Genomic DNA, 27,591 nt, shown 5'->3' with positions numbered 1-27,591 from the left:
CACAATTCCCACAGTTTTCATGATATCCAATGTAAAACAGAAAATGGTAAAGAAAAAAATATTTTTTTAGGTTTGAAGTATTTAACGTTTGTTTTAAGTAATATCATTGTTAAATAAATGCCTAGATTTTATTAATAAAACTTGTAGAAAATTTAATTCTCAGAGAATTAATGTAGTCTAAGGAAAAAATTAAACTTTTGTTATTAAAAACAAAACTTTACAGAAAATATTATGAATTTGTAAAAATTAAAAACAGCTGTTTTTAGTACAGACCTTTGAAAAATTAGGTTGGCTACACTAACTGTATGCTTAAAAATTAATTTAAATACTTCTAATTGCTCTCATAAAATTTTGGTTACATGTTTTTAATAAATGCTAGATGGTTTAGTTGTTTTGACATAATTTCTTTTGGCAAAATTATGTAATTTTATTTAATCTTTTCAGAATGAAGAATTGCACTGTTTTTGTGTTTGTTATACTCTAAACTGTATTTACATTTTTCCAGTTGAATCTCAATTTAAAGAGTGAAATTCCGTTTTGAATTCTTTATTTTGAAAACAGGTGTGTATTCATCTATACAGAATATGTGGATATGATTTTTGTGTATGGCTTTTGCGATGGAAGTGCTCCAGCTGGAGTAGAAGAATATCAACGTAGTTGTCCTGGATGAGCAGTTCCAAACTATAAAGTATTTTGTGGAATTTTAATTATTTTTATAGAAATGGTACACTTCTCAACGCTCATGTTTTATCTGAACATCATCTGGTACATGATAATCAAAGGGAATTTAGGTGGTACAGTTGTTCTTATAGCGAAGAATTTTTACATGACTAAACATTTCACAAAGTATAGTATGGAGGACATTACATCCTCAAGGACTGCATCCTTATCATGTTCAGAAAGTTCTGCAACTCCAGCTTGGTGAGCTTGCCAGACAACTGCAGTTTTGTTAATGGGTTAACGATAATTACCACTTAACTCTGTACATACTTCTTTCTGATGAAGTTACTTTTATCTGTAATGGCATAAACAATACACAGAATTCATATTGGTGGTCTGATGAAAACCCATAGCTGTAGTTAAATGAAATTTCCAGCAATGATTTTCAGTGAACATTATTTTTTTTATGATCAATAACCAGTTAGTAGGCCCTTTCATATTAGAATAGTGTGTCATAGTGAGAAATTATCTGAAATTTTTAAACGCTACAGTGCGCTTGAAAATTTCTTGAATTGAAGTATACTATCGACTTGATGGGAGAACCAACACATTTCTTGAATGAAGTAAGACAATTCTTAGATGAAAAATTTACTGGCGAATGGATCTGACATAACTGGCCGGTAAAATCACCAGCCCGTAGTCCCTCGGATTACTATTTATTGGGATGGATGAAATATGAGTTATACAGGCAAAAAGTAGATGCTCATGACAAACTGATCGCTTGCATTTTCACTGCTGCTGCTGTTGTTTCAAGGAACTTAAAGATATCTTTAGATTGGTGAAAAGGAAGGAGGCGAGTTGAAATGTGCATCGATGTTATTAGTTGAATTTTCGAAAATTCAACTAATAAATTAATTCAGTATAAATGACAAAGATTATTTCTTTTTAAAGTAGATTAGAAGTATTTTAATTTCTCAAAGATCTAAATTTATTGTACTAAAAACTGCTGTTTTTAATTTCACAAATTCATAACATTTTTCTGTTAAGTTTTGTTTAACTATTTTTTTTTTTTTAATAATAAAAGTTGTTTTTTTTTTGTTTTTCATTGACTTTATTAATCAATTTTCTCAGAATTAAATTCTACGCATAATGAAACCTGTCTTATTTGTTAGTCATTTAAAAACTTTATTGTACTTGAAACTTAAAAAAATGTGTTTTTCATCACAGAATTTTCCTTTTTTACAATGGATATCAAGAAAACTACAGGAATATTTAGTTATGTAATCTGTATTTTATAGATTTTTCAGGTCAAAAAACATAAATCATCAAGTTTTACCCCTTAGATAACGCTTTAAAAATTCAGTATTACTCATTTTACCGCGGGAATTGAAATCCAGCCGAAAATGTTTGCTAGCTGTAACTCAATAATGAAGTGTTTTCAGACATATATTTGTAAGAATGTTTTCCATATTTCAAGCTCTAGAATCAGAATCAAAGTTATTTTCCTTTCATCTTAAAGCATCCTGTACTAATATTAACTAATGTTTAGAAGTATTATGGTTTTTTACCAATTTAGAATGCTAATTTATCACAATCATTAGTATTTTTTTATCATAACCAACATCATAAGAGGTAAATTGATGAATAAAGCATTAAAATGGGAAACAACATATTATGATGGGAAAAAATTAAATTAAAATTCATGTTACCCACCTTAAAAAATAACATTTTCATTTGTAATTTAATCTTGTCTGTCTTAATTACATGTAATAAACAAATTGTATTAGTGATAAAATGTTTAAAAATTGTATCAATATAAAAACTTCAGATTACTATTATAAAAAGTAATGAAGCAACATTTAAATAATAAGAAATATAAAATAATACAGTGTCCATAATAATAAGTGTATTAAACGATAAATTATTTTTAAATAACCTAGTTAGAAATAGTGTTTCATTGTGCATAAACTCCTTCATTGTTAAAGAACCACAGTTGCTTCAGAATCACTAGATTTAATAAAAGATGTGTGCAAAGAATATATTTTAATGGACCATTATTGCAATTTTATTCTACTAATCTTAGATTTTTTTCAATAGAAATGACTTTTTCATTATTAATAAATTACATTAAATAGGAAGGTAATTTGCTACCTTCCAAGTTAACTTGAAGAAGCTAGTTTACGTTGGGGTTTTGCTGAATTTTTAATGGCCTTAAATCACAAAAATCACACAATTCTATCATTTAAGTAAGTTTTACAAATGAAAGAAATCAAATTACTTTTATTTGTTCATTTATCCATTCTCAGCTCCCACTTCAAATAACAAATACAACATAGAAAACTCATATCTATTTAAATTTTGATTTTGCTGTCATCGAACTTAATAATTGGCTTCTGGAAACAGTGGCATACTGACAAATGTTCAACAGATTCTAGCTATGTTTCATAAAATTATTTAATAGAAAAACTGAAACTATATGATTATACTTTAATCAAATTATCAGCATGAATTTAATTAGTAGGTTAATTTGGATTTAAAACCCTGCATAGCCATTTTACAGATTTTGCAATTTTTTACAGCTGCACCCTTAATTTACCTCTGTACAGGGGGATGTTTGCAAAAGTAATAGTGGAATATTGTACTGTCACCCGATCTTAGTAACTGTGTAAAATTTCATCAATAGGCAATGTCAGGAAATATGTTAAATTAGGGATGCAAGATTTGAGGACAAACATGAAAAAAAATTGAAAAAAACATTTTGAGTTAATATAAAGCAAGTAAAAATACAATAATTAAATATTAATTAGGTTGTTCATGGAATTTTAAATAGCAATTATGTTCAGCTGTTAAATATAAATACACATTGCACTTGAGGCATTTAACAGATGTTTTCATTGAACAATTTGCTGTATACCTCCTGTTACAATAGGACCTGCATTCTTCTAATAATTGAAGATAAGGGCAAGCCATTTTTTCCCTGACTTTCTGTAGATTGCATCTTCTTCCTTTGTTCCTGCATAGTTTCTTCTATATCATTCTCTTTGATAAGTTTTCCCATATTCCATTTTACATGAGCACAGTTGTACAATATTTTTTTTGTGGAATGTGTTTCTTATTCATCTTATTTGGGGTACTGAAGCCATGAATTAGATATTGCCAAGTCTAACATGTGGAGTATCACTTTGATGGTCCATTTTTTGGTCTGATTGCGAGGACAGGAAGATAGCATGCGTTTAGCTAAATCAACTCCATAAACATTTTTATTGTAAGACTCTATTACTTAGACTGTTTAATGAATATAAATTTATTGTCATTTTTTGACCATCTTTTAACTTTACATAATGGAGAGTAAGATCTGTGAGTGAAGAGTATTGTAACTAGTTTATTATTGAATCATTTTGTTACCGCTAATATTCCATCATTACTTACTTTGATATCATAGCTTCCTCTTCCCTTATACTTTAAATTACTGTCAGATTCAAGTGATATCTGTTTTGAAAGATAATTGTTCGTAATAGTACCAGTGGACCTAATGCCACAAAGTAGTAATTGATCAGCCAATTTAACACTTGAAAAGTACCGATCGAAATGTAATATAAGGCCAGGCACTAATCAGCGAACCCACCGAGTTGGTCTAGTGGTGAATGCCTTTTCCCAAATCAGCTGATTTGGAAGTCGAGAGTTGCAGCGTTCAAGTCCTAGTAAAGCCAGCTATTTTTACACGGACATGAATACTAGATCGTGGATACCGGTGTTCTTTGGCGGTTGGGTTTCAATTAACCACACATCTCAGGTATGGTTGAACTGAGAATGTACAAGACTACACTTCATTCACACTCATACATATCATCCTCATTCATCCTCTTAAGTATTATCTAAACGGTAGTTACCGGAGGCTAAACAGGAAAAAGAAAGGCACTAATCAGCGAGACAGATGTAAAACTGCAGCTGTCCCAAGACCAAACCCCTGTTTGACTTCTTCAGGAAAGATAAGTGTACCTTGATATATACTAAAATTATAAATGATTCCATTTGGGTTTGCTTGAACAAAAACTTTCAGCCCAACAGGATTAGGTTTATCTGGAACATTACTAATTTTCTTAATTGTTATCTGAATGCATTAACTTAACTGAGGCCCAATGTTCTTTTAAAAGGATGTGATTTTATAAGCATTTATGTAACTGGAACCTATTGGACTTTTAAAAGAACATATGTTTTTAACCTCAAATACACGTGATATGAAGATTGTAAAAATATGATTAGTTGGATACATTCATATATTAATGAAAATGTTACGTATGAAAATAGAATAATTTAACTGTCCTTGAAGAACAGTGTTTCTAAGTAGTGGGACGCCATCTTAATTGTTTATTATTAGCAACACTGTGATTGCATAAAAGACTATCTAGTGGCCACTCCACTCATCAAAAGCATTGTGAAGAACAGTGCTGCGATTTATACATCAAAGTATGTACTACTTCAAAAGGAAGGAATTTTTAAATATTTCTTTTAAAAGGATACTAGGTCTTAATGACTAAAATAACATATCAATTTTCAGGACTCAATACAGTAAATATATCAGTACTTTTAAAAAGACGATGTTAAGTCGGAAGTTTTTGGTGTCTCAGAAGTTTTTGGTCCTACATCAGGCAAGACTTATGTAATAACAGCAATTTTATATAAATAGTGTTATGGTGAATGCTTTTGTGAAGTAGTTTGATAAACCATTTTTAAAAAAAAATTATTACATGTAAATAATCAATGGATGAAACCATCATACATCATAATCTTGATCGATTAAAATTGATCATAACAAAAGAGAATAACAAAATATGTTATTAGATTTTCACAAAATTTATTTATAAAATCACAACAGTATAAAAATCAAACAACATATTTTGTTTATTTTCTTTTTTATTTATATATTAATTTTTATTTATTATTTGTATATATTGTTTTGTTTATTTTCTTTTACCTAAACAGGGGGATCCTGCCTCTGAGAATAAAAATTAAAGCCTGAAAGCGCTCTTTCTCCAACGATTTCCTCGTTCTTAACATAGAAGCACTTACCCCCTCATTCACCCCAAGAAGGCTAGGATGGCTTAAAACCTTACCTGAGATAACACAAATGTATCATGAAGTTTGAAGCAATCCGGTAGGTTGGTTCTCGCATGATACTCTGATACCTCCCTCTTAACCCCACGATTGTTTTGAAAACTATCAACTTTTGTGCAAAGTGCCGGTTCGTGTCATCGGGTCATTTTTAGACCTTTATGAGAGTATAACATTTATTTTTTCTTGATTTCGTATTTGCATTATACATATAAAAATTTAATTTTTTTAACAGTATAGATCGCATATAGAAATGTTCTACAAAGTATCGGTTCAAATCGAACCGTTCATTATAAAACTTGATCTTTGAGGAATGTTGACCATGTGTTTGAGTGAGGTTAATATTTTTTTAATTTTATTCAGATTAGGTAATTGAAGTTTTTGATGAAATAGTACATTTTTCTGAAGTTATTTAATTTTTCTTGAACTTTGAATCGACCGGTTTTATTAAGGTTACAATGTGAGTATTTTATTTATTAACAAATGCAGATCCTAGCCGTTATTCCTTACAATTTTAAAACGATCCTTACAGATTTTTGGTGTTTGGAAGTGTAGATTACTCTTTTTTAAAGTTAAACAATTGTTTGATTAATTGTCTGATTACTGATGTTGATTCACGAGTACGTAGTTGTTGTGTACATTTATACATTACCCTACTCAGTGTCATCATCTCTTATGATGTTATATCTTAAACTTATCTCTCTTGAATTCACGAGTGAAGTTTCATGTTGTCTGCCACATATTAGTTACATATATTTTTAACTCTCTTAATGACATAATTGTCCTAATTTCATCATTAAGGCAGTTGAAAATTTAGTTATGTTAAGTTTAACCTAACAAAAGTTATGACATTTTTGGTGAGGGTACTGTGTAACAAACGAGGGATGTAACTCGTGAAAAGCAATTTCCGACAAAAGCAAAAATTTCAATTGTAACGAATTACCTACATCCTAAATAAGGTGTAGTCCAAATTTCATCAAAATTGAAAGTGTGTCCCTAATTGCAAACAATTATCTTTAAGGCTAAATACCAACTTCATTTTAATGGATTTACATACCGGTGTGTAGCAGTATCTTCATTTCAGTAGAAAAGGCACCTTACTTGACACTTTTCTTAATAACCATTGTATAGGATGCTTTTTATTTATAATCATGACCGTGTTATTTTTGGTAGGAACTTGCCATGTCACTTACAACAATTATGGTTATGGTATTTAATTTACATAATACAAAACATATAGTCTGCTATTTTATATTGAAATTTAACGTGCATTTTTAATTTGTAGAATGGTTAAATTATATAAATGAAATCCCACCAAAAATTGTTTTAAAAATAATTACACTTTGTTTTTCAGTTTGTGATGCATTATATATATATATATATATATATATAAATATATATGTATGTGTGTGCCCGTGTGTTTTTTTAAATCTGACTCAATCAATTCTTGTGTGTCATATTTATTTAATAACTTGCAGATGGCACAGATTATTGGTAGCAGTGGCAATGGTTTTGGTGATGAGGAATCTGAAAACGACCAGTTTCCAAATGCAAACAAAACAAAAAATCTAAAAAAGTTAGGAGGATTTCATACATTTGCTATTAGTTTACCTCTAATTAAAGGTATTCAGAAGAAAGGCTACAAAACTCCTACACCTATTCAAAGAAAGGTATATATTTAAATGTTGAATGGTGAATCTGATTTTGTATGTGTTTTTCTATTCTGTGTCCACATCATTATTTATAACATTACAACGGGTACCACTTTACTCCTTGAGGATGTGAGTTCATATTCTCAGGCCAGATGATTGTTATTATGTAAAGTGAATTTGGTTGAGATGTGTACAATATTTTCCATGTTGAAAATTTCATTAAAAATTTGAACAAAATCATTTTCTGTAAAAGAAAATTTTTTAATTGTTTTTAAATAAGTTGGTGGGATGATGTGCTAAATGGTTTGAAAATTTATCAAAAATAGCAATGATTATAAGGCTTTTTCTTACAAGTAACAATTTTGTGTTGAATTAACATGAAAGTAGTTTTGATGTCTGGTTTGACAGAGATGATACTTATTTGACTATTCCTATCAAAATCACTTAAATAATTCACAACTCTGACTATTTATAATTTTATGAATAATCTTTTTATTTTGATCAGTATTTAATATTACATTATAATTATATTTGAGGAACGATCAGAAAGTAAGTTCACCCCCTCTATGAAACAAACACATATTTGTAAGACAATTTTTTTTTATTGAATTATAAAGTATGTATTTTTATCTATTTTTCGACATAATCACCAAGTTTTTCTAAACACTTTTCATACCTTGTGACAATTTTTTCAATTCCACTCTCATAAAAATTATGTCCAATTTCCTTCAACCATTTAAGGTCTGCTTCCTTCAGTTCCTCATCATTAGCAAAATGCTGGGCAAGGCAACAAGTCTGTTGCTCCTGTATGCCTGGTTGAGTGTGTTAAGGCAAACAGAGGTTTATAATAAATGGACTTTCTGCAGAAATCCCAGGAATTTCAAGGTCTTCTCTGTACATAATTGTGACTAAAGATACTAGAGATTGTATGCACGTTGGGCATGTTGATTGATGAGAATAGAAGAGCAGCCTAAGCAGTGGATGCACACATTTTTCCAAACAAGCTGAAAAAGTTTAGACACTGAACAACAGGAAAACAACAGCTACAGTTTTTTGGGTCCATAAATGTGTCTTATTGGTGGACTTTGTGGAGCAGAGGACATCAATAACAAAGGAAGTTTATTGTGAATCTTTGTCACCTCTGCAGAGTGATCTAGATAAACAAACAGGCATGCTCTCATCCGGCGTGGTTTTGATCCGCGATAATGCACAACAGCAACTGTACCAACATGAAGCAAGCAAGACCTTCTCAAACAATTCAAGTGGGAAGTTTTCAACCATCAACTGAATAGTCTAGACCTAGCAACTAGCAATTTTCACCTCTTTCGAGAACTGAAGGCATGGTTGGGCAGACAACACTTCGCCACCAACGAAGAACTTCAGGAAGCTGTCAAGATGTACCTTACCTCACTAGCGGCAAACTTCTTTGAAAAGGGCATCATTTGAAGAAAAAAACAGCCCTCTGAATTACCAAGAATATATACCTTAAAAATATATATATATTAATAAATATAAATACACCTAAAATTAAGTATACATAATGTAAGAATATTAATTACTACTTACTTTATATATACTGTGTATCACGAAGTTCTCCCAGGAATTTCATAACTTACTTTACTTGTGAAAATGCTTTGTTTTGTTTGGAGTTACAGTTAGTAAAAGATTTCAGCTACCCTGGTAAAATGAGGTCATACTGAAATTTTTAGGATGTTAATTAAGAGGCAGAATAAAAAATAATTATTGTTTTTGTTGATTGATTCTCACTCATATAATATGAATCTCTTGCACTGCTTTATTGAGTTTTAATCCATAAGTAGGTAAGTTCCTTACTTGTGTGTACTTGTAACTTAATGATTGTATTTGAAACTTATTGCATCAGTGGGTAACCAGGGAAGAATATGTTGTAAATTAGAGCCTGAGATTGAATGGAAATTGGATTTTTTTAGCCTCCATTCCACAGAATTGAGGAGCTGAGGGAAATACAATTAGTCTGCCTTTGCCTTAAACTATCAACCTTCTGCAAAGTTACCAAGTACACTCTGAACGAATCCAAGGCATGGATGTTAAGTTTATCCAGATAATCACAGTCTCAGGTCGATCATTCCTGAGATGTGTGGTTAATTGAAACGCAACTACCAAAGAAAGCCGATATCCATGATCTAGTATTCAAATCCATATATAAGTAACTGCCTTTACTGGGATTTAGATGACGACATTAATCCATTCTATTGTTTATGAATCCTACCCTATTCATTCATATTACACTGCGCATTGAAAGTAATTTTCAACAGGCAAATGTAAAGAAAATTATGTGTAAAAGCTGTAGTGTAGTTAGGTCTTAAAGAGGAATCCAAAATGACTTTTTTAGCACCATTAGTTTGTTTAATATGACTGTAATAGTTAGCCCAGGTACGTAATCGTTTGACATTAATTTATAAATATCAATTGTTCGTTGTTGTAATTGTTAACAGGAATGTGATTTATAATGGATATGACATTAAAATTTAAGTGCAAATACTTCACTAATAAAATATGAGTTTATCTTGTACTATATACAATTTCCCAAGCTTCTTTACAAAAGCAACTTCTTTTTTTTATTACTCAAGACTTTTTTCTTTTTATTATTGCTTACTCCTTCAATAGCAGAAATAAGTTGTTTGGCTTTCTCAAATGTAGTCTCTTCTTCAAGTCTTGTCAGTATTTCCAAAGCCTTTTCTTTGTTACTCAATTCGTCTTTTTTTGTCTAAAACATAAAAACAGTTGCTAAACAATATAATTACAATCCAACATTAACACAACATTTTTTCCATAATTTCCTACATATCTTCTTATTTTAAAATTTTTTTCAAAAGATTTTCCTAGCTCTAAAAAAAAAAATGCAAATATTATTTTCGAGTCATTAAATTGAAAAATAAAAAATAAGCTATATTAATTTTTCTAAATATTGCAATCTGTAATAAACATTATAAAACTATTAATTATTATTAAAATTATTATTGGTAGAGGGCTAATAATTTAAATATTACTATTCTAAAATATTGAAAACAATTGAAAAAATTACTTAACAATTTTATGATATGCTAATGTAATTCAATCAATATCTTTTTACAGCGCATGAAAAATTCATCAAGTGGAGCAGTTGAATAAATTTCTCAACTAAAAAGTTTAGTAATAGTTAGAACCAGACATCTGTGACTAAACTATCTTTAGAAACAACAAAACAATGCTAAACTTCCTTTATACAAATAAACAAAATAACACCGTAACTTGATCTAGTAACAAACATTTTAATGAATAAAATTTTATTTTCACTCATTCTAGATACAGAAGAAAAAACTTTTTCTTGGCATAAGTAAATTTTTTACTGAATGAGCAGCCTGAAAATTTAGTGTGCGTTTTACCATTGTTTTCTTTATTTTTTCAAAGGAAAAAGTTTATTTTTTGTCACAGAATCAGCTTTTTTTTATCACCTAAAAATAGTACATGGAATAACTTAATGTTTAAGTTTAAAATATTTCAAATACATCACATCAGCAAAAATTATACTACACATATTAGTAATGAATATAAATTGTGGTTTGTTACTAACACTCAGAATTTGTAAGACTGTCATCTTGAAATTTGTTATTTGTTACTCATACAATTAAAAATAGTTAAGTTATAAGAAATGATATTCAAAAACATACCTAAAATTTTATGGACTATCAACATAAAAATAAACCTCTTCATACATTAAGTATCCATAAAACTAACCATTTCAAAACTTTTAACATAACACATTCACCTCCTTCAATAAGTAGAAGTAAAAATTCTTTAAATAAAAAAAATTTGCACAAAAATAAGCTTTAAGAAAATAGGAAAGTATATTCTAATAAATACAGACAAAATGTTAAAGAAATTCCACATACAATGAATAATACTCAAGTATTAACATTACGAAATAAACTAGTGATTTTAGTCTTAATGAAAAAAACTACCAGGTTATTTATAAAAGCAACTTAGTTCTTATTTAGTCCTGGAAACAGCCTTATCAAACAGCCATCTTTTGGAGATGGGATACGATGTTCTTGTAGCATCAGTTGTAATTTGCACCGGAAAATGATCTTTCCGGTGAAGATTTAAAAGAGTATTTTGGTGCAATTAAAGCACTTATAAAAAACCTTGTCAATCACAGGCAACAGCATTAGTGGATGGTAAGAAGAACTAACAGTAGGATCTTTGTCACCACCTTTGAACAATACCAAGTTTCCATGTTCCAACATGCTGCACAGTGCCCGGCGAAGAGCAACCTATTAATTAGAGGACTAAGAACTACTAGAATTTCAACTACTAGAACTACTCAATTTGGGGGACACAGGCCTCCCTGTTTGGTTTTAGGTGATCTCTGTAGTTTTGATGAGACCTCCTCAGACATGTTGTTCGCCCACAAAGCGGCATGAAGGCCTGATGGGTACACCCACAAAGGGTTGATGATCTCATCTCTTGATGAGCCCATCTCAGATGCTTCGAAGCAATCACTTTTCTTCGAGCGATAAGGAAAGTACTTAACCTCGAAAAATTACCATCTCCTCTCGTGATTTCCAGATACTTTGGTTTAGGTAAATCGTTCCAGAAAACAGTTCTCTTCACCTAACCGTATTTTTCCTACCTCACATGACTTTCTCCGTTTCGCATCAGGCGACACGGTTGAGTCAAGGCATATTTGGTTGTTGCTCAATTTGCAAGAAAATTTGATCACTTCTGTAGTAAGCTAGCTGCCGGGGTATACCCACCACTGCTGGGCTACCAGCCCTGGAGACCCGGTCGGTACTCCGCTGGAACCGGGAGAGAGCAGTAAAGAGCGGATACGCAATCTCTGCACTGACTCCAGGCCCCCCTACACACCGAAGTTTTCAGGGCTCCCAATGCATCGACTTACATGGACATTTTAGCTACATGTGGACACAGGAACACCCGTTACACCTGCAATCACTTCGACCGTGGATGCCACATCGCTAGTTCTAAAGACGGTGTAAATCCGTTTCCAAATCGTTTTAAAATTTTCATGTGTTAAAACCACAACCGGCACCAGTTTGTATTTTGTTTCCAATTAAAGTTAAAATTCTAAAATCTGTATTTAATTTTAAAAGACATTACTTACATCATGTTCCAAGAATTAAATTTTCTACCAAGTTACAAAAATTATTAATCTCTACCTATAAATTTTTGCTTGATTAGTAAATTAAAGTTATCTTATTTAAAACATAAAAAAAGTGTATTTTCCGACAAAACTTTTTCGTGTTTTACTCAGTTTTTTCTTAAAATCTACTTGATATAGAGAGCTGGGATTAGTTTTATTCAGTTTCTTAGATCAAAAACTGTAAGGAAGGACCTAATTTACTCTACGATTCTTACCCGAGAATTTTAGAAGGGTTTAATTTCAAAATTCTTTCAAATTCCTGTACAAATCATTCCCGTTTCAAACAAGAAAAGGTATCCCAAATTGACAAAACTGAAACTACAAAAAAACTTGACACCTTAACACCACCTGAAATCCAAGTCCTCTCCTTATATCAAAATCTGAACATATTAGCATCCAACAAAAATTTCAACAAAACAAAAACTACTTTTACTACTAAAAAAAATACTCATACTTGTAGATGTAGTTATAACCGATTCCATTAAATTACAAAAGGCCGCTCTTTATCAAAATTCCAGTATAAATACCCCTTTTCATAATCTTTGCTAACTATTGAAAATTATATCATCTAATACTAATTAAATATAAAATTTTTGTGTACATATTTTTTCATTATCTTATACCAGTGGTTCTCAACCTTTTTTCTGCTGCGGCACATTTTAATGTATGTATGTATGTCCGGCACGGCAGGTCAACCCCCCCGGTGTCGGATCTTAACGTGCCTGCCTCTAATCCCTGCCATGAGGCAGCATGGCCCGACTATGCCGTTCCACGCCCCCCCCAACAGGGACCGGGTCTCGGTCTTTATGCCATTGCCTCTAACTGACGGAGCCGACCCCAAGGAACCAGCACCACCAGCCGGGACTAGGTCTTTTTATTTTCCCCACAATTGACAAAGACTCCCTGGAGTCCCCACCCCATCATCGAAACCAGCACACCTCAGCATGCTGGCCCTCCAGAACGAGGCTGTCCGCCCTACCCTGCACCGACGATACTATCTTTCGCGTCCCCTTGATTCCCTCTCTTTAATACGGAGAATAGTGCCCGCAAAACTCCTAAATCTGTCCCAGTTTTGTTGATTAGCTAGCAGCCATTCAACCAGGTTATCTGCCGTCAAGTTGTCTATACCCGATACAAATCTGTACTGTGCCCACCTGTGACACTCAAAAATTGTGTGTTCTGCATCATCCATTGCTGGGCAGTAATCGCAGTTCGGGGTCTCCCGCTTACCGATTCGATTAAGATATTGACAGAAGCAGCCGTGTCCCGTCATGAGCTGAGTAGTGTAGAAGTCCATTTCTCCATGTCGACGGTCTATCCAGGCGTCCAGGTCACCAATCAGGCGCCTGGTCCAAGCAGCCACCGACAGGCCGGCCCACCAGGTTTTCCATTCTTGTCTTATGATTGCCTCTATTTCGTCCTTGCTATGACCCTCATCCGTGAGCCTTCTTCCCCTGACCTGAAGGTCTATAGGCGGGACCGACGCTAGGACACACAAAGCATCGTACGACATGGTGCGATATCCCGATACCACCCCCAGAAGAGCCATCCTGTGCATACTCTGCAACCTTCGTCTATTGCGTTGAATATTCATAGCCTCAGCCCATACTGATGCCGCATATAATGCAGAAGATACCATTACCGACATGATCAATCTTCTTATCGAGGTCCTGGGTATGGAGCGTCCAGCGAACAAGCCCCTAATGGCTTTAATGGTGGGCACCACGCGTTTACACACCGACTCAATATGTCCACCATACTTCAGGTGTTTATCAATTATCACGCCTAAGTATTTAATACTATTGACCTCAGCAATAACCTCACCCCGGATCCTGACATTGACTCCACGAAGTCTCCGTCTCCCCGTGAACAGGATACACTTGCTCTTGCCGGGGGACACCTCCATATTGTTGCTTGTCAGCCAGTCATCAATTAGTTGTAAGGAGCGATTGGCCTTAACCTCTACATCATCCAATTCCCTGTCCTCGACCAACACCGCCACGTCATCACCGTACGCAGTAACTTTGACTCCATCTGGGTAATCCAATCTAAGTATTTCATCGTAGAATATGTTCCATAATAAGGGACCCAGAACAGATCCCTGCGGGACACCCCCGAAGATCCGATATCTCTCGACACCTTCCAACGTGGACACTTATGTCACTCTATTATTCAAGTAACAGTTTACCTGATTTAGGAGGTAGTCGCTGATGTTTAACTTGGTAAGCGCACACATGATTGCTGACCAAGGTACGGAACCAAATGCGTTCCTGATGTCCAATTGTATCACAAGAGGAATCCTTCTGGTACGCCATGTGCCCCGCCGAACCCCTGCCGCCCAGTCCACCACTCTCCTGATCGCCTGGCCCGTTGAACGGCCCCTCCGGATTGATTAAGGATTGACAGATTGATTGACAGATTGATTAAGGAACTAGAAGACCGAGACGGCCTGCATCAGGAACAATATGGTTTCCGGAGGGGCCGTTCCACGGTCGCTGCCTTAGAACAGCTTAGCGAAGAGCCTTCAATATGACCTCCATTATTTCTTTTTCTGTGGCGTTGGAGTCATAGTATACTTTATATTTACGTTTTTTAATCTCTTCGTTATCTCCTAGTATCGTCTGCTCGTCCCTACGTATATCACCAGCCTTATATCTTATCTTGCAGGCCTCCAGATCCTCATTTCCTCTAATTTTATTTATATCGTTGATGCTACAAACATCTCCCTCATCAGCCGATAATTCATTTACAGCATTTAATTTACTCTTCAGATGATTTGGCCACCTTTTCGGTAGCAGATCAAGCAATTGTTCGTCGTTCAGTTCCCTGTTCAGAATCTGCTCCATATCGTCCTCTTTAGCTATAGGATCCGTCTGCGTGGCCTGTGTTATCAATGTAATCGGCTTAGATGTCTCTGGCAACGCATTCAGACCCTCATAAATAGATTTGAGCTCTTGCTCATGTACACTAATGTACCTGGAAAGTCCCGGACCCATGTGCTGTTTAAGAGCCACCATTGTGAGGCCCAACTGATAGATCAGGCTGCCTAGGGTTTCCGGTAACCCTTCTTCCTCTTCAGAAGATCCTTGACGAGGTCTCTTTTTGCTCTTTCCTTCAGCCTTCTTGGGTAACACCATCTTCTGCGAACTTGAGGCTTTTCTCATGTCTTCCTCAGTTGGGAGAGATCCTCTGCGTCTCATATTAGCAGAAATGGACTACTGAGACAATTCCGCATCCATACAGTACCCACAAGGGTGCCCCCCAAAAAAAAATTTGGGGGGGGTTTGGGGGCAGGTAAAATGTATCAACCCAAATCTTGGGTCAAATAATTTTTTAATATTAACATTATTATTATATATTTACAAAATTTGGCGGCACACTTTTAAAATTTGGCGGCACACAAAAGTGCCGCGGCACAGGGGTTGAGAATCACTGTCTTATACTAACTATATATAAAATTTTCTAACTATATATCTTAATACTAACTATATATAAAATCTTCTTTTGCCTATTTTTTCATTATCTTATTTATTATTATTTTTATTATTCTTTTATTATTTTTATTCTTCTTTTTATTATTTTATATATAAAATTTTCTATTTATTCATCTTAATACTAACTATATATAAAATCTTCTTTTGCCTATTTTTTCATTATCTTATACTAACTATATACAAAATTTAATTGTACCTATTTTTCACCATCTAATATTAATTACATATAAAATTTTATTGTAAGTGTGTTTTTAAAAATTAAAATATATATTATTCTTTAACTGCAGTGCACCCTTTGTAGAGAGGACAGATGTCATTGTGAAATCAGTTTTAGGGGAGTGGATTCCGATACCACAAACGTTTTTCAACCTATCTGCAATTCGGATATTGAGGTTAAATTTCGCATAAGGTAATCGGAAGAAAAACACTGTAACGAAGTAACGACGCCACTATAGCTTTTACTATATTAATTGCGGATTATTATCGGGGAAGTCGTGAAAATCAATTACTTCCTCGTAGCCTCGGCACGATGAAATATTGTTTTATTAAAGCGCCAACTCAATCTTAATTTTTTTTTTCAAAAAATGTTTGTTATATCCATTCGTTTTTAAATGGCAGCAAAGTTAATACTTTCATTCAAGACCTGCTCTATATGAAACTGATAGACATCTGAATGTTATCATCCAGGTGATGATAACACAATCATTGTGTTCACCTGAACACAATCATCAGGAATTTATTTTCTTTAAATGACAGGAAGAGCATGTCATGAATGAGGTATTTTCAAACTTCCTACTGGGGTGCACTGTGACACATTATTATTATTATTATTATTATTATTATTATTTAATCCCACAGTACAATTACATTTACAAAATTAACATTCAAATACAGTACACTTAACATTGACAACTACCGTCAAAATTCATAAATTATACTTGTTCGTTACTGCTACTTGCTCCGGCATATATTGTTACCCTTGTCCGCATTCAACAATATTCGGAGTTCTCTTCATATGGCCCAGTAAATTTAACCACATTTTATTACGCCTCTGCAGGTTTTCAAAATTTCTTGATTTTCTTGATTACCTTATCCTACACCGTTTCAATCCGGACTTGGGTTTCAGCCTTTAGTTGTCCTCTAAGAACCCATCAATATTCTGTGCGCCTCGTGTCGCCATTCTTCTGATGGCCAAAATTTTCTCATGTTATGCTTTTTTCAAAACTTTCTGGAATATTTTCACGTCATTCTTCACCAACCTACCTTCGAGCAGCTTTCAATTTCACTCTTCCAGTGATCTTCTAAATTTTTGTGCATTTCTAAAAGCTTTCGATAAGATTCCCGCACACCTTTGTTCAACTCCCGTCCTAATTGTTCAACTTTTATTATTATTATTTAATCCCACAATACAATTACATTTACAAAATTAACATTCAAATACAGTACACTTAACATTCACAACTACCGTCAAAATTCATAAATTATACTTGTTCGTTACTGCTACTTGCTCCGGCATATATTGTTACCCTTTGTCCGCATTCAACAATATTCGGAGTTCTCTTCATATGGCCCAGTAAATTTAACCACATTTTATTACGCCTCTGCAGGTTTTCAAAATTTCTTGATTTCAATACCTGATCCTACACCGTTTCAATCAGGACTTGGGTTTCAGCCTTCAGTTGTCCTCTAAGAAGCCATCAATATTCTGTGCGCCTGGTGTCTCCACTCTGATGGCCAAAATTTTCTCACTTTTTTCTTTTTTCAAACCTTTCTGGAATATTTTCTTCACTTCATTTTTCACCAAGCTACCTTCGAGCGGCCTTCAATTTCACTCTTCCAGTGATCTACTAAATTTTTGTGCATTTCTAAAAGCTTTCGATAGGATTCTCGCACATCTTTGTTCTCATTCCATTTCCAGTCTTCTATCCAGTTTCATGAGCCTATCGTTCTAATTGTTCGACTTTTATTATTATTATTATTATTTTATAAGTTAATACTTTAATATTAATTTTTTTTTATACTTTAGTACAATTAGTTAGTACTTAATTATAGGTTGTCCAAGTTGTGGCAACGAAAAAGTTGCATTTAAAATCCTCTCTATTATCGAGGATGCTGTGAAACCATATAAAGGAGGGTATTTAAAAATGCTTACGCATTTTAAATACCCCGTCTCTACTATTTGTTATAAGCCGAATTTGTTATTAACTAAAAAACATATTGCGTAACTTATTGTAATTTATAAGTAATTGTAATATGACATTTTATGTGTTGGAGAAAAAATACAATTTGCTACTATTGATTGTACAATCTATGGATTGTACGGTTTACAAAGTTCGAGAAAGACTTAATAATAAGACCTTTGAGTGAGACGTATTCCTTCACCTTTAATCTTCAACAACTACCTATCAGCGAAACCACGTAGAAACGTATGAATCCTTATGCTGATCAAATGTTCAATTCAATGACTACGATGTCATAATCATGTGAGGAAATACTAGGCCACAAAATACTAGGCAAGTAAATGTTGGGCATTGAAAGGACAGGACAGTAAATGGTTAGGTAAAATCAGATCTACTAATGAAATGGGTTTGTTATGATAATGCTTCATCAGGTGTAGGTAGAATGGATCGGGCACTTTTTATGGGTAACCTAAATATTGAGTCGGTACCCGTTATGGTAGTGGGTGTAAGGGCTGGTGTAACACTGACCACTCGCAAAGAGTGCGGTGAATCGATCCACGTACGATTTCGATGTGCGTTTTCTAATAGGTCGTCGTCGACGAATATTGGCGAAGGATAAGTCTCAATTGAACAACTGATCGGTCTTTAAAGAGCAACATTGAGTTGTTCATGTACTTGGAGATTTATTTTCCGTCTCAAAGGTTTTTTAATAAAATAGGACTCAGGGTTTCGTGTACTTGAATATTAAATAATAAAATAATACTGTTGCCATGTATAATTAAAACGACTGTGTAAGGGATCGAATTACAGATTGGTTGAAAAACTACCCTTTTCCACTCCCTATGGGAATTTCTTAGTAAATTCCCATAATGTCGATCCCTTACTGTTGTGATAATGTCGATCCCGGTCGTCATTATCACAACAGTTTTGAGTGTTTTGTAGGCCTCCAGGGGAGAGATTTCCACTCAACAAAAAAAAATCTCAACGCGCCATGGATGCTACAACATGAAATTTTCTTTCTATTGTGGTGTGGAAATGTATCCAAACAAATTTTTAAGAATGTAGATTCCTGAGCTTAGTGAATACAGAAAAAGAAGCTTTTTTCTGAAGAATTTTCCTGAAGAATCGTAGATCCTTTCTGAAGAATAGCTAATTATGATTGTGAAGAACAGTCTGGTTGTGGTATGTACGGTCAAGTTGTGGTATGTACATTATATTAGAGAAAATGGAAAAATTAAAACTTATTTAAACTAAATCTGATAATTTAAATAAACTTAAATAGGCTTATCGTATTTTTCTGGGTCCAACTCGGGATATATTTTTAAAATTACTTTAAAGTCTTAACAGTTTAGTGAAACATTAAACTATTTATTCAGTTGCATTTTTCATTAGATATGACTTTTTTCAGAAATGGTTTGTTTGTTTTAATTACAACATAAAATTCACAAGTAAGTTCTGAATTAATTTTAACATTTAGCAGATGTTTAACAGTAGACTGAAAGTTGACCCCTTTCTGCAGACCAAATGTTCCCCATAATTGAAAAAACTCTCAACTAGAGCAGATGTCCCAGGCAAAGACATTGCAAACTCAACCATTTTAGAAATATTGCAACATGAAATAAGTCTTGAAACGCCTTAAAATATGCGTTCCACTTCTCTTCAATAGTATCTGGTACTTTTTCAGAACTTGAACCACAACCTACCCTTTGGTTTTGAATTACCAGGTTCAACAATGTACATTCATCAAATAGGTCATTAATATTTATGGAATCTTTTATAATTTCATTAACAACTTGTGCACTTTCTTCTAGATCAGACCAGGCAATTTCATTTCGTAGATTTTATCCACTGAAACTTACTAACTTTATGAAAACTGGTTCTTCACAACTCTTAGTATTGGATACTAGAATTATAAAAATTGTCTACGCTTGAGAAGAATTTTTGTTCCTGAACATTTTCTTTTAGAGTCCATAGCAATTGTTTGACAAAAGATGGTATAAATTTGTGGCTTTTTCTTTCCTGAAGTTGATAAATTAAGAATATGTTTGAAATGCTTCTGTTGCTGTGATAGAATTAGCTTCCAATTTCTGAACTACATTATTAAATAACTGTAGAGTACTATAGAAAAATTTAAAAAATAGTTCTTTTTCAGATTTTCAAAAAATCAAACAATTTTGTGCATTTGTCACAAGAGAAGTATGATTTTAGACCATAAAAAAGAAAATAATTCTTTCTATAGAAGGTAACAACAAACTAAGGACATTGTGCTGCTATAAAGTTTAATCTTTAAGTTTAATCTTTCAGTATACATGTGAAAATATTTATAAATTTTTATTACAATAACCTCTATGTCCAGGGGTAGAGAATCACATGGCATTTGTACTGAACTGTGTTCAATGTGGGCTGAACAAACAATACCTAAAATAGGTCTATCTAAATCACTTTGAAATTTTCTGAACACATTTTCATCCCCTTTCTCATCACACCACCAAAATTGTTAGTATTAATTTTTTTTTTGCACAAAGACATTTTAATCTACGAAACGTACTTCAAAATATCCAACAATCGGTTTCCGGGTAACAATTTTGTCACTAACTCAGTCCTTTTTGAGCTCTATTAATTGGTATATTGTGTTTTTACGCATTTTAAACCTCGATCAGAAATACTTATTTGTAAATATACATAACGTTTTGAAAACAAAATCATGAATGAAAGTATATTAAAAAGTGTTATTGAATATTAAAAAATGCAAATGAGTACATGCATACAATCTCTTCAAATGATTTAGACCACTGATTCCCAAACTTTGTATTGTAATCCACTGATGAGTCCCATCCAAAGATTTTTGTGAATCACATAAATTTCAATTAATATAATCGAAAAATTTGCAATGAATCAGTTCAATTACGCGAACAGCTGTTTTTACTGCAGCATTATTTATCGAGACTTGTTCGTTAATAGTAGTAACATATCAATATGTTTACAGTAGAAGTTTTGAAAAAATTAGTTGAAAAAAGGGTAGAAGACTGAGATTAAGATAGGAGATAAGAAATTTAAGAGATTTAAGAAAGGAGCAGGTGAAGAAATTTCAGTTCTTAGGGAGCTAACTGATGACCTGAGTTGAATAGTAGAAATTAAAACAATATCACGAAATAAGCAGAATCGGAGAGAACAGAAGAATGCTAAATGCGATTGAATATAGGAAAAAAACTGGCTAGAACATTCTATGAGAAGGGATTATATTAGTGGATGCGATAGGAAGTTTGGTGAATGTAAGGAAATGAAGAGATGGGATTATAGAATCCATCCATCCATCCAATGATGGATGGATGGGATTATAGAAAAGGGAAAACCTGATATCACCATATCAAGCAGGTTTTCGGCAATACCATTCTACCTCCGATCAAATGATCAACTTAGAGAAAATTATATACAACAGCTTTATTACAAGGAAACACTGTGTCGGAGTCTTCTTTGATCTTCAGAAGGCTTTCGATATGACCTGGCGTCATGGTATAATGCTCCAGATACATGAATGGGGCATTCGTGGCAAACTGCCAATCTTATTGAGCAACTATATGAATGACCGTACTTTCCAAGTACGTGTCAACAGTGAATATTCATCTGTAAAAATCTTGGAAAGTGGCATACCACAAGGTTCGCCGTTGAGCGGTACCTTGTTTACCATTGCCATTAATAAATTGATATTAGCCATTCCAGCAGAAATCAGCAAAAGCGTCTATGTTGATGATCTGGCAATTGTGTATGCCAGCAACAAGACTGCTATGGTGAGGTACAAATTGCAACGAGCGATCAATGCTCTAAATGAAGTTGCAAAGAACAACGGATTCCAATTCTCACCAGAAAAAAACGTGCTGTGTACACTTTTGTAGGAAGAGAATTCCTCATCAAAGTCCTACGTTGACAATTGGCGATAATCCAATACAATATAAGGATAACATGAGATTTTTAGTACTTGTATTGGATAAATCCCTTACGTGGGGATTACATATATAGGACTTGAGTGATAGATGCAAAAAGCCCTAAACATTATAAAATGTTTATCGAATATTAATTGGGGCTCAGAACAGGAGCTTTCCGCACAAGTCCGGCGACTAGTCTAATGTCCGAAGCCGGAATAATGCCACTACATTATAGAAGAGAGGTCCTTTTGTTAAGACATGCAGCAAACGTATGGGAATTTCCTGCTCATATAAATAACAAACTCTTTACGAATCATCCTATGGCTGCATTATTTGAACATCGTGGTACCTATTCCAGACCAGCTGGAATAAGGTACCACGAATTAAAAGGAAAATACGAAATTGCTATTCCTGAGATGCTAGCAATTTCCACAAGAGAAATACCGCCATGGCTATTGCCAGCGGTAAATACAAGGTTGGATCTCTCAGGAAGAAATAAAAAAGAAGCCAGCAGTGATCATCCAACAGGAATTTTTAGCAACCGTCAGTGACTATGAAGAGCATATCAGAATTTATACTGACGGCTCTAAAACCGAACATGGTGTTGGATGCTCCATATATGTAAATGGAAAAGCCCACTTTTGGAAACTGCCAGATATGGCCAGTGTCTACACGGCAGAACTTACTGCAATTCAGCAAGCTCTTCGCTACACTGAACACTATTGCGAAGAGAGAGTGCTAATATGTTCAGATTCTTTAAGTGCACTTGTCGCAATTCGGAACAAGAACATTAAGGATGTCCTAATTTCAAACATCCTGTCCATTTTATACGTTCTAAATCAACGAGGACAGCGATTCATATTTGTATGGACTCCAGGGCATGCTGGTATTACAGGTAATGAGAGCGCAGACGAAGCTGCCAGAAAGGCAACAGTCTGCGATGTTTTGGATGCATTTCCTGTAAGAGTGGCAGATGTTAAAAACCGTCTAACAAACATAGTAAAAAACAAGTGGAATGCTGAATGGAGGAGTTTAAATACAAAACTAAACTCAGTAAAACCTTCTCCATATATATGGAAAAGCGACTTTAAGTTGACTCGCCGTGAAGAACAAGTAGCGGTAACCAGACCTAGAATCGGTCACACGCGATTAACAAATTCATATTTGTTAACCGGCGTTCCTTATGATGAGCTTTTCTGCAAGAGGATCTCCATGGCAACACTGAATCTTTAATCCGTCTGAGTTTATTATAGACGGTAGTCGCCCAGTCACTTTGCCACCTTGCTCTCAGTGATTGTTTTATACGATTGACAAAATCAAAGGTAGTAACTCGGGTGGTGAAAGGAGGTTGAATACACGCCTCTTTGGCAGCAGAATCTGCCCTTTCGTTACCTAGAATCCCTACGTGGCTACGGATCCAGCAAAAACTTACCTCGCTGTTGCGTTTATCTAACTCAGCGATTTTATCATAAATATCAATGACAACAGGATGTTTGGAATACAAAGATGTTTGTCATTACCATGCAAAGATAATAGCATTCAACTAGGTGATTCCTTCGTCAACGCTAAGAATAGATTTTTGTCTTTGGAAAGAAAGGTAAGCAACAATTCCAACCTTAAAAAGGACTATTCCACTTTCATACTGGAATATTTAGATTTAGGTCAAATGTCACTACTCAACTCCAATAATTAGTTAATTAACAAATCGAATGTGTGTTATTTATTTCACCATCCAGTATTTAAACCATCAAGTTTAACTACTAAAATGTGAGTTGTCTATGATACTCTTTTAGTTTGACCTGTAGTTCAACAAGATCTAATTTCTAAATTACTTAGATTCAGAATCCAATTAGAATTAAAAATTACATCATTTCTTCTGACATAGCTATAAATTGTATCGTCAGGTATTAGTTAAATCTAGTGATTCCAGTTTACAACATACACTCTGGCATGATTCTCCAAATCAGGAGATAAAACACTACGCATTATGTACGGTAATGTATGGGACCGCTTGTGCACCAAATTTGGCCACACAATATTTAATTCAAATTGCAAATGAAAATTAAAATGAATTTCCACTGGCATGTAAGTCCATTTGAAATGATCTTTATGTTGATAATCTCATTACCAGTTCAGACAACTTTGATGAAGTTATTCAGTTAAAAATTGATATTTCTAAATATTACAACATTATGGTTTTCCTCTTCATAAATGGTTTTCCAAAAATATCATTTCTATTTCTGAACATAATACTTCCATTCCTTCAAATCAAAAACAGAACTTATGCATTTTAGGAGTTCTATGGAAAAATTCCTCAGATAAGCTACTTTTCCCAACTATTCATACCATTGATTCTAAAAAGAAATATTCTATCCATCATAACAAGTGTATCTGATTCTTTAGGACTCATTGGTCCTGTTGTTTTTTCACATAAAGATTTTACGCAGTCATTGTGACAACCTAAAATTCATTGGGATGAAACATTACCCAGTATGTTACTAACATAATGGTTCAATTTATACAACCAGTTGCATTTAATTAATGCCTTAAACATACAGTTTGACGAAATCCATTTACACACAGATTCTACTATAGTACTATATTGGATTCATGCACAACCATCTAATTGAAAAGTATTCATCAGCAATAGAATTTCTGAGATTCAACAAGTTACCACAAATGCTAACTGGCATTATGTCAAAGCCTCTGATAATCCAGCAGACATATTGTCTAGAGGTTGTTCACAAAGTAAATTAATTGACATGTCACATTGGTGGCATGGTCCTCATTTGTTACCACAAACTTCTGCCCATCGGCCAAAAAATATTAATATTACCTTTAATAACTGTAATATAAGTGCTGAATGTCTAATGGAAAAACGCAAACATATTGTAACATCATTTTTATCTACTGTTGTATTCGATTACACAGACGATTTTCATCACTACATACTTTAATTCGCACTTTTAGTTTTTGTTTCAGATTTATTTAAAATGCCAAATCAAGAAAATCGGAATGAATTTCTGGTTCTTTAACTACTCAGGGACTAAACTATACTCTTCGTTTTTTTTATTCAACAATCACAACACGTTAATTTTAGTGACAAAGTAAATAATCTAAAAAAACAATCAAACTATTTCTAAACAAAGCAAATTTATCTCTTGATCCATTTCTGGATAATTCAGGCTTACTATGTGTAGGTGGCACACTGCAACACTCTCTACTACATCACCAAGTGAAACATCCTATTGTTTTACATCCTAATGCTAATATCACAAAACTAATTATTGCTGAATACATGCGACTCTTGCATGCTGGTGTTCAACTTATTCATCATTGGTTACGACAAAAATATTGGATAATAAATGGCAAGAGAGTTATTTCCTCTATCATTTGTAAATGTATGACATTCTTTTGATATATTGCAAAAACCCAAGTACAACAACTTGGTCAACTACCACTCTCCAAAGTAATTCCTTCCCGACCATTTTCTACTTGTTCAAAAGACTGGCGGTACAATTATGATTCGTCATGGCGGGCAGAGGTCTAAAACATTAAGTAAAGCATATATAACACTTTTTATATATCTCACTATTAAGGCTATTCATTTAGTCAGTTTCTGATCTCAATTCACAGTCGTTCACCTATCAGCAACGCCATTTATTGCGTAAGTGTTTTCCTTCATGTAATCTTTGTGTTGGGGAGTTAGTATTAGTTACTAGCAAAAATTCCCCACCTGTGTATTGGACACATGGAATTGTCACCCAGGTTTATCCAGGCTCAGACAATTTGGTAAGAATTGTTGATTTACAAACAGCGAATGGTCTATTTAGGAGACCTATTCATAAATTATGCCTGTTACCAAGCACATTTGATTAATTCAAATATATTTTCTTTTTGTAATATTTCTATCAATTTAAACATTTCATACATTTGTTTCATTTGATTGTATTTTTATAAAAAGAACATGATTATAAATTACATATTGTATTAGTTTAATTATGATATGTAAAATGCAGATTTCTCACTTTGTCAATATGTTATTCTTGTTATTGTCCATAGATACAACTAAACTTACTGTTATTTTCTCAAACAATTCATTACAGATTGTACTTTTTATTTAACTCTCTTAGAATTGTAAAAAACCATATGTCTAAAAAAAAACTCATGATTCATGTTATCATTCATAATAATTTAATTGATATATCATATGATTTTTGGCAGACAGTATGTTAAAACTAGGGTTATTTAAATGACTTATTTAATTTTTTAATACTATTGTAAATGTTCACTTTTTTGTTGCTCCTTTTGAAATGTTGGGACTTTAATTTTTATTTAAAATAGGAATTTTAAATTTAAAGATCTTCGGCTTCGGTCTGATCCACTCGGTTCTTTACACTTCACTCAGCTCCTTTCAGATGCACTCGGCTCCTGACGACATCACTTGGCTCTTACACTTCACACAGCTGCTTTCAGATAAACTCGACTTCGGATGATTCAGCGGCTCCACCAACATTACATAAGCAAGCTTTTCACTACATTGGTGTCCAGTTCTACACCAATTCAGTTCCAGTTGTTCAGTTCGACAAAGCAGTTCATTTCATTTACAGAAATATTTAAAATTACAATAAAACTTTTATAATTAATGTTATATTTCTATCATATTCAAACAATTAATGTTATGTATATTTATATATATATATATATATATATATATATATATATATATATATATAAATATTTCAATTACAATAAAATATTTATAATAACAAGAAATCAAGACTTAAATTATTAAAAGAATCAGTGCCAACTTTCAACATTATCTATAAGGTACCTGAGTTAAGTTTAAACCACCTGAAAGTTCAATTTTAAATTAAGTTTCCAATTTCTTTTACCGAAGATCAAAATTTATTATAATGCTCTCTTTTTAGTTATAAATACTGGAGAGAATCTGAATGGTGGTACCCAGTAAAAAAAATCATTTTTAAGACCATTGTATGCTGAATACATTGACTTGTATTATAATCTTAGACATGTTTCCACAATCTTTAAGGCCAAGTACCCACTGAAATGATCTGATTGAGATACAATAGCAACATGATGCTATTTTGAAAACAAGCATATCAGTTAGTGCTCATCAGTATATCATATATATATATACTGATATCATATCAATATCAGTATACTGTGCTAAAATGATGATCCAAAAAAATTAATATTTTGTATGTTAAACTAGCTTTGCTTACACAAAAAGGAATTTGTAGGATAATGAATGGAAAAAATTTCTAAGTAAATATTCTATTCTTAAAAAAATACTGAAAAAACTCCACTAATTTGTATTTTTTTTCCAATATTAAAGTGCTCCAAAGCTTTGGCTAATTATAATTG

The 27,591-nt window shown here is 33.2% G+C and overlaps 1 protein-coding gene across 2 annotated transcripts; it reads left to right on the top strand.

Moving 5' to 3' along the window:
- The first annotated feature begins 6,083 nt into the window (after nt 1-6,083).
- Nucleotides 6,084-26,866, top strand: LOC142330462 (ATP-dependent RNA helicase DDX54-like). Of its 2 annotated transcripts, none has more exons than XM_075375705.1 (3): nt 6,084-6,232; nt 7,251-7,442; nt 26,548-26,866. In XM_075375705.1, the coding sequence occupies exons 2-3, from the start codon at nt 7,251-7,253 to the stop codon at nt 26,554-26,556; spliced, it is 201 nt and encodes a 66-aa protein (XP_075231820.1). In that variant the 5' UTR covers nt 6,084-6,232; the 3' UTR covers nt 26,557-26,866. The 2 variants fall into 2 exon arrangements, with proteins under 2 accessions (XP_075231820.1, XP_075231819.1); XM_075375704.1 differs by lacking the exon at nt 26,548-26,866 and adding an exon at nt 10,539-12,486.
- Nucleotides 26,867-27,591: the final 725 nt, after the last annotated feature.

Source organism: Lycorma delicatula, chromosome 9 (genome assembly GCF_047948215.1).
Source record: "Lycorma delicatula isolate Av1 chromosome 9, ASM4794821v1, whole genome shotgun sequence".
Taxonomy (NCBI): Eukaryota; Metazoa; Arthropoda; class Insecta; order Hemiptera; family Fulgoridae; genus Lycorma; species Lycorma delicatula.
This window is presented reverse-complemented; position numbering and strand designations above follow the sequence as displayed.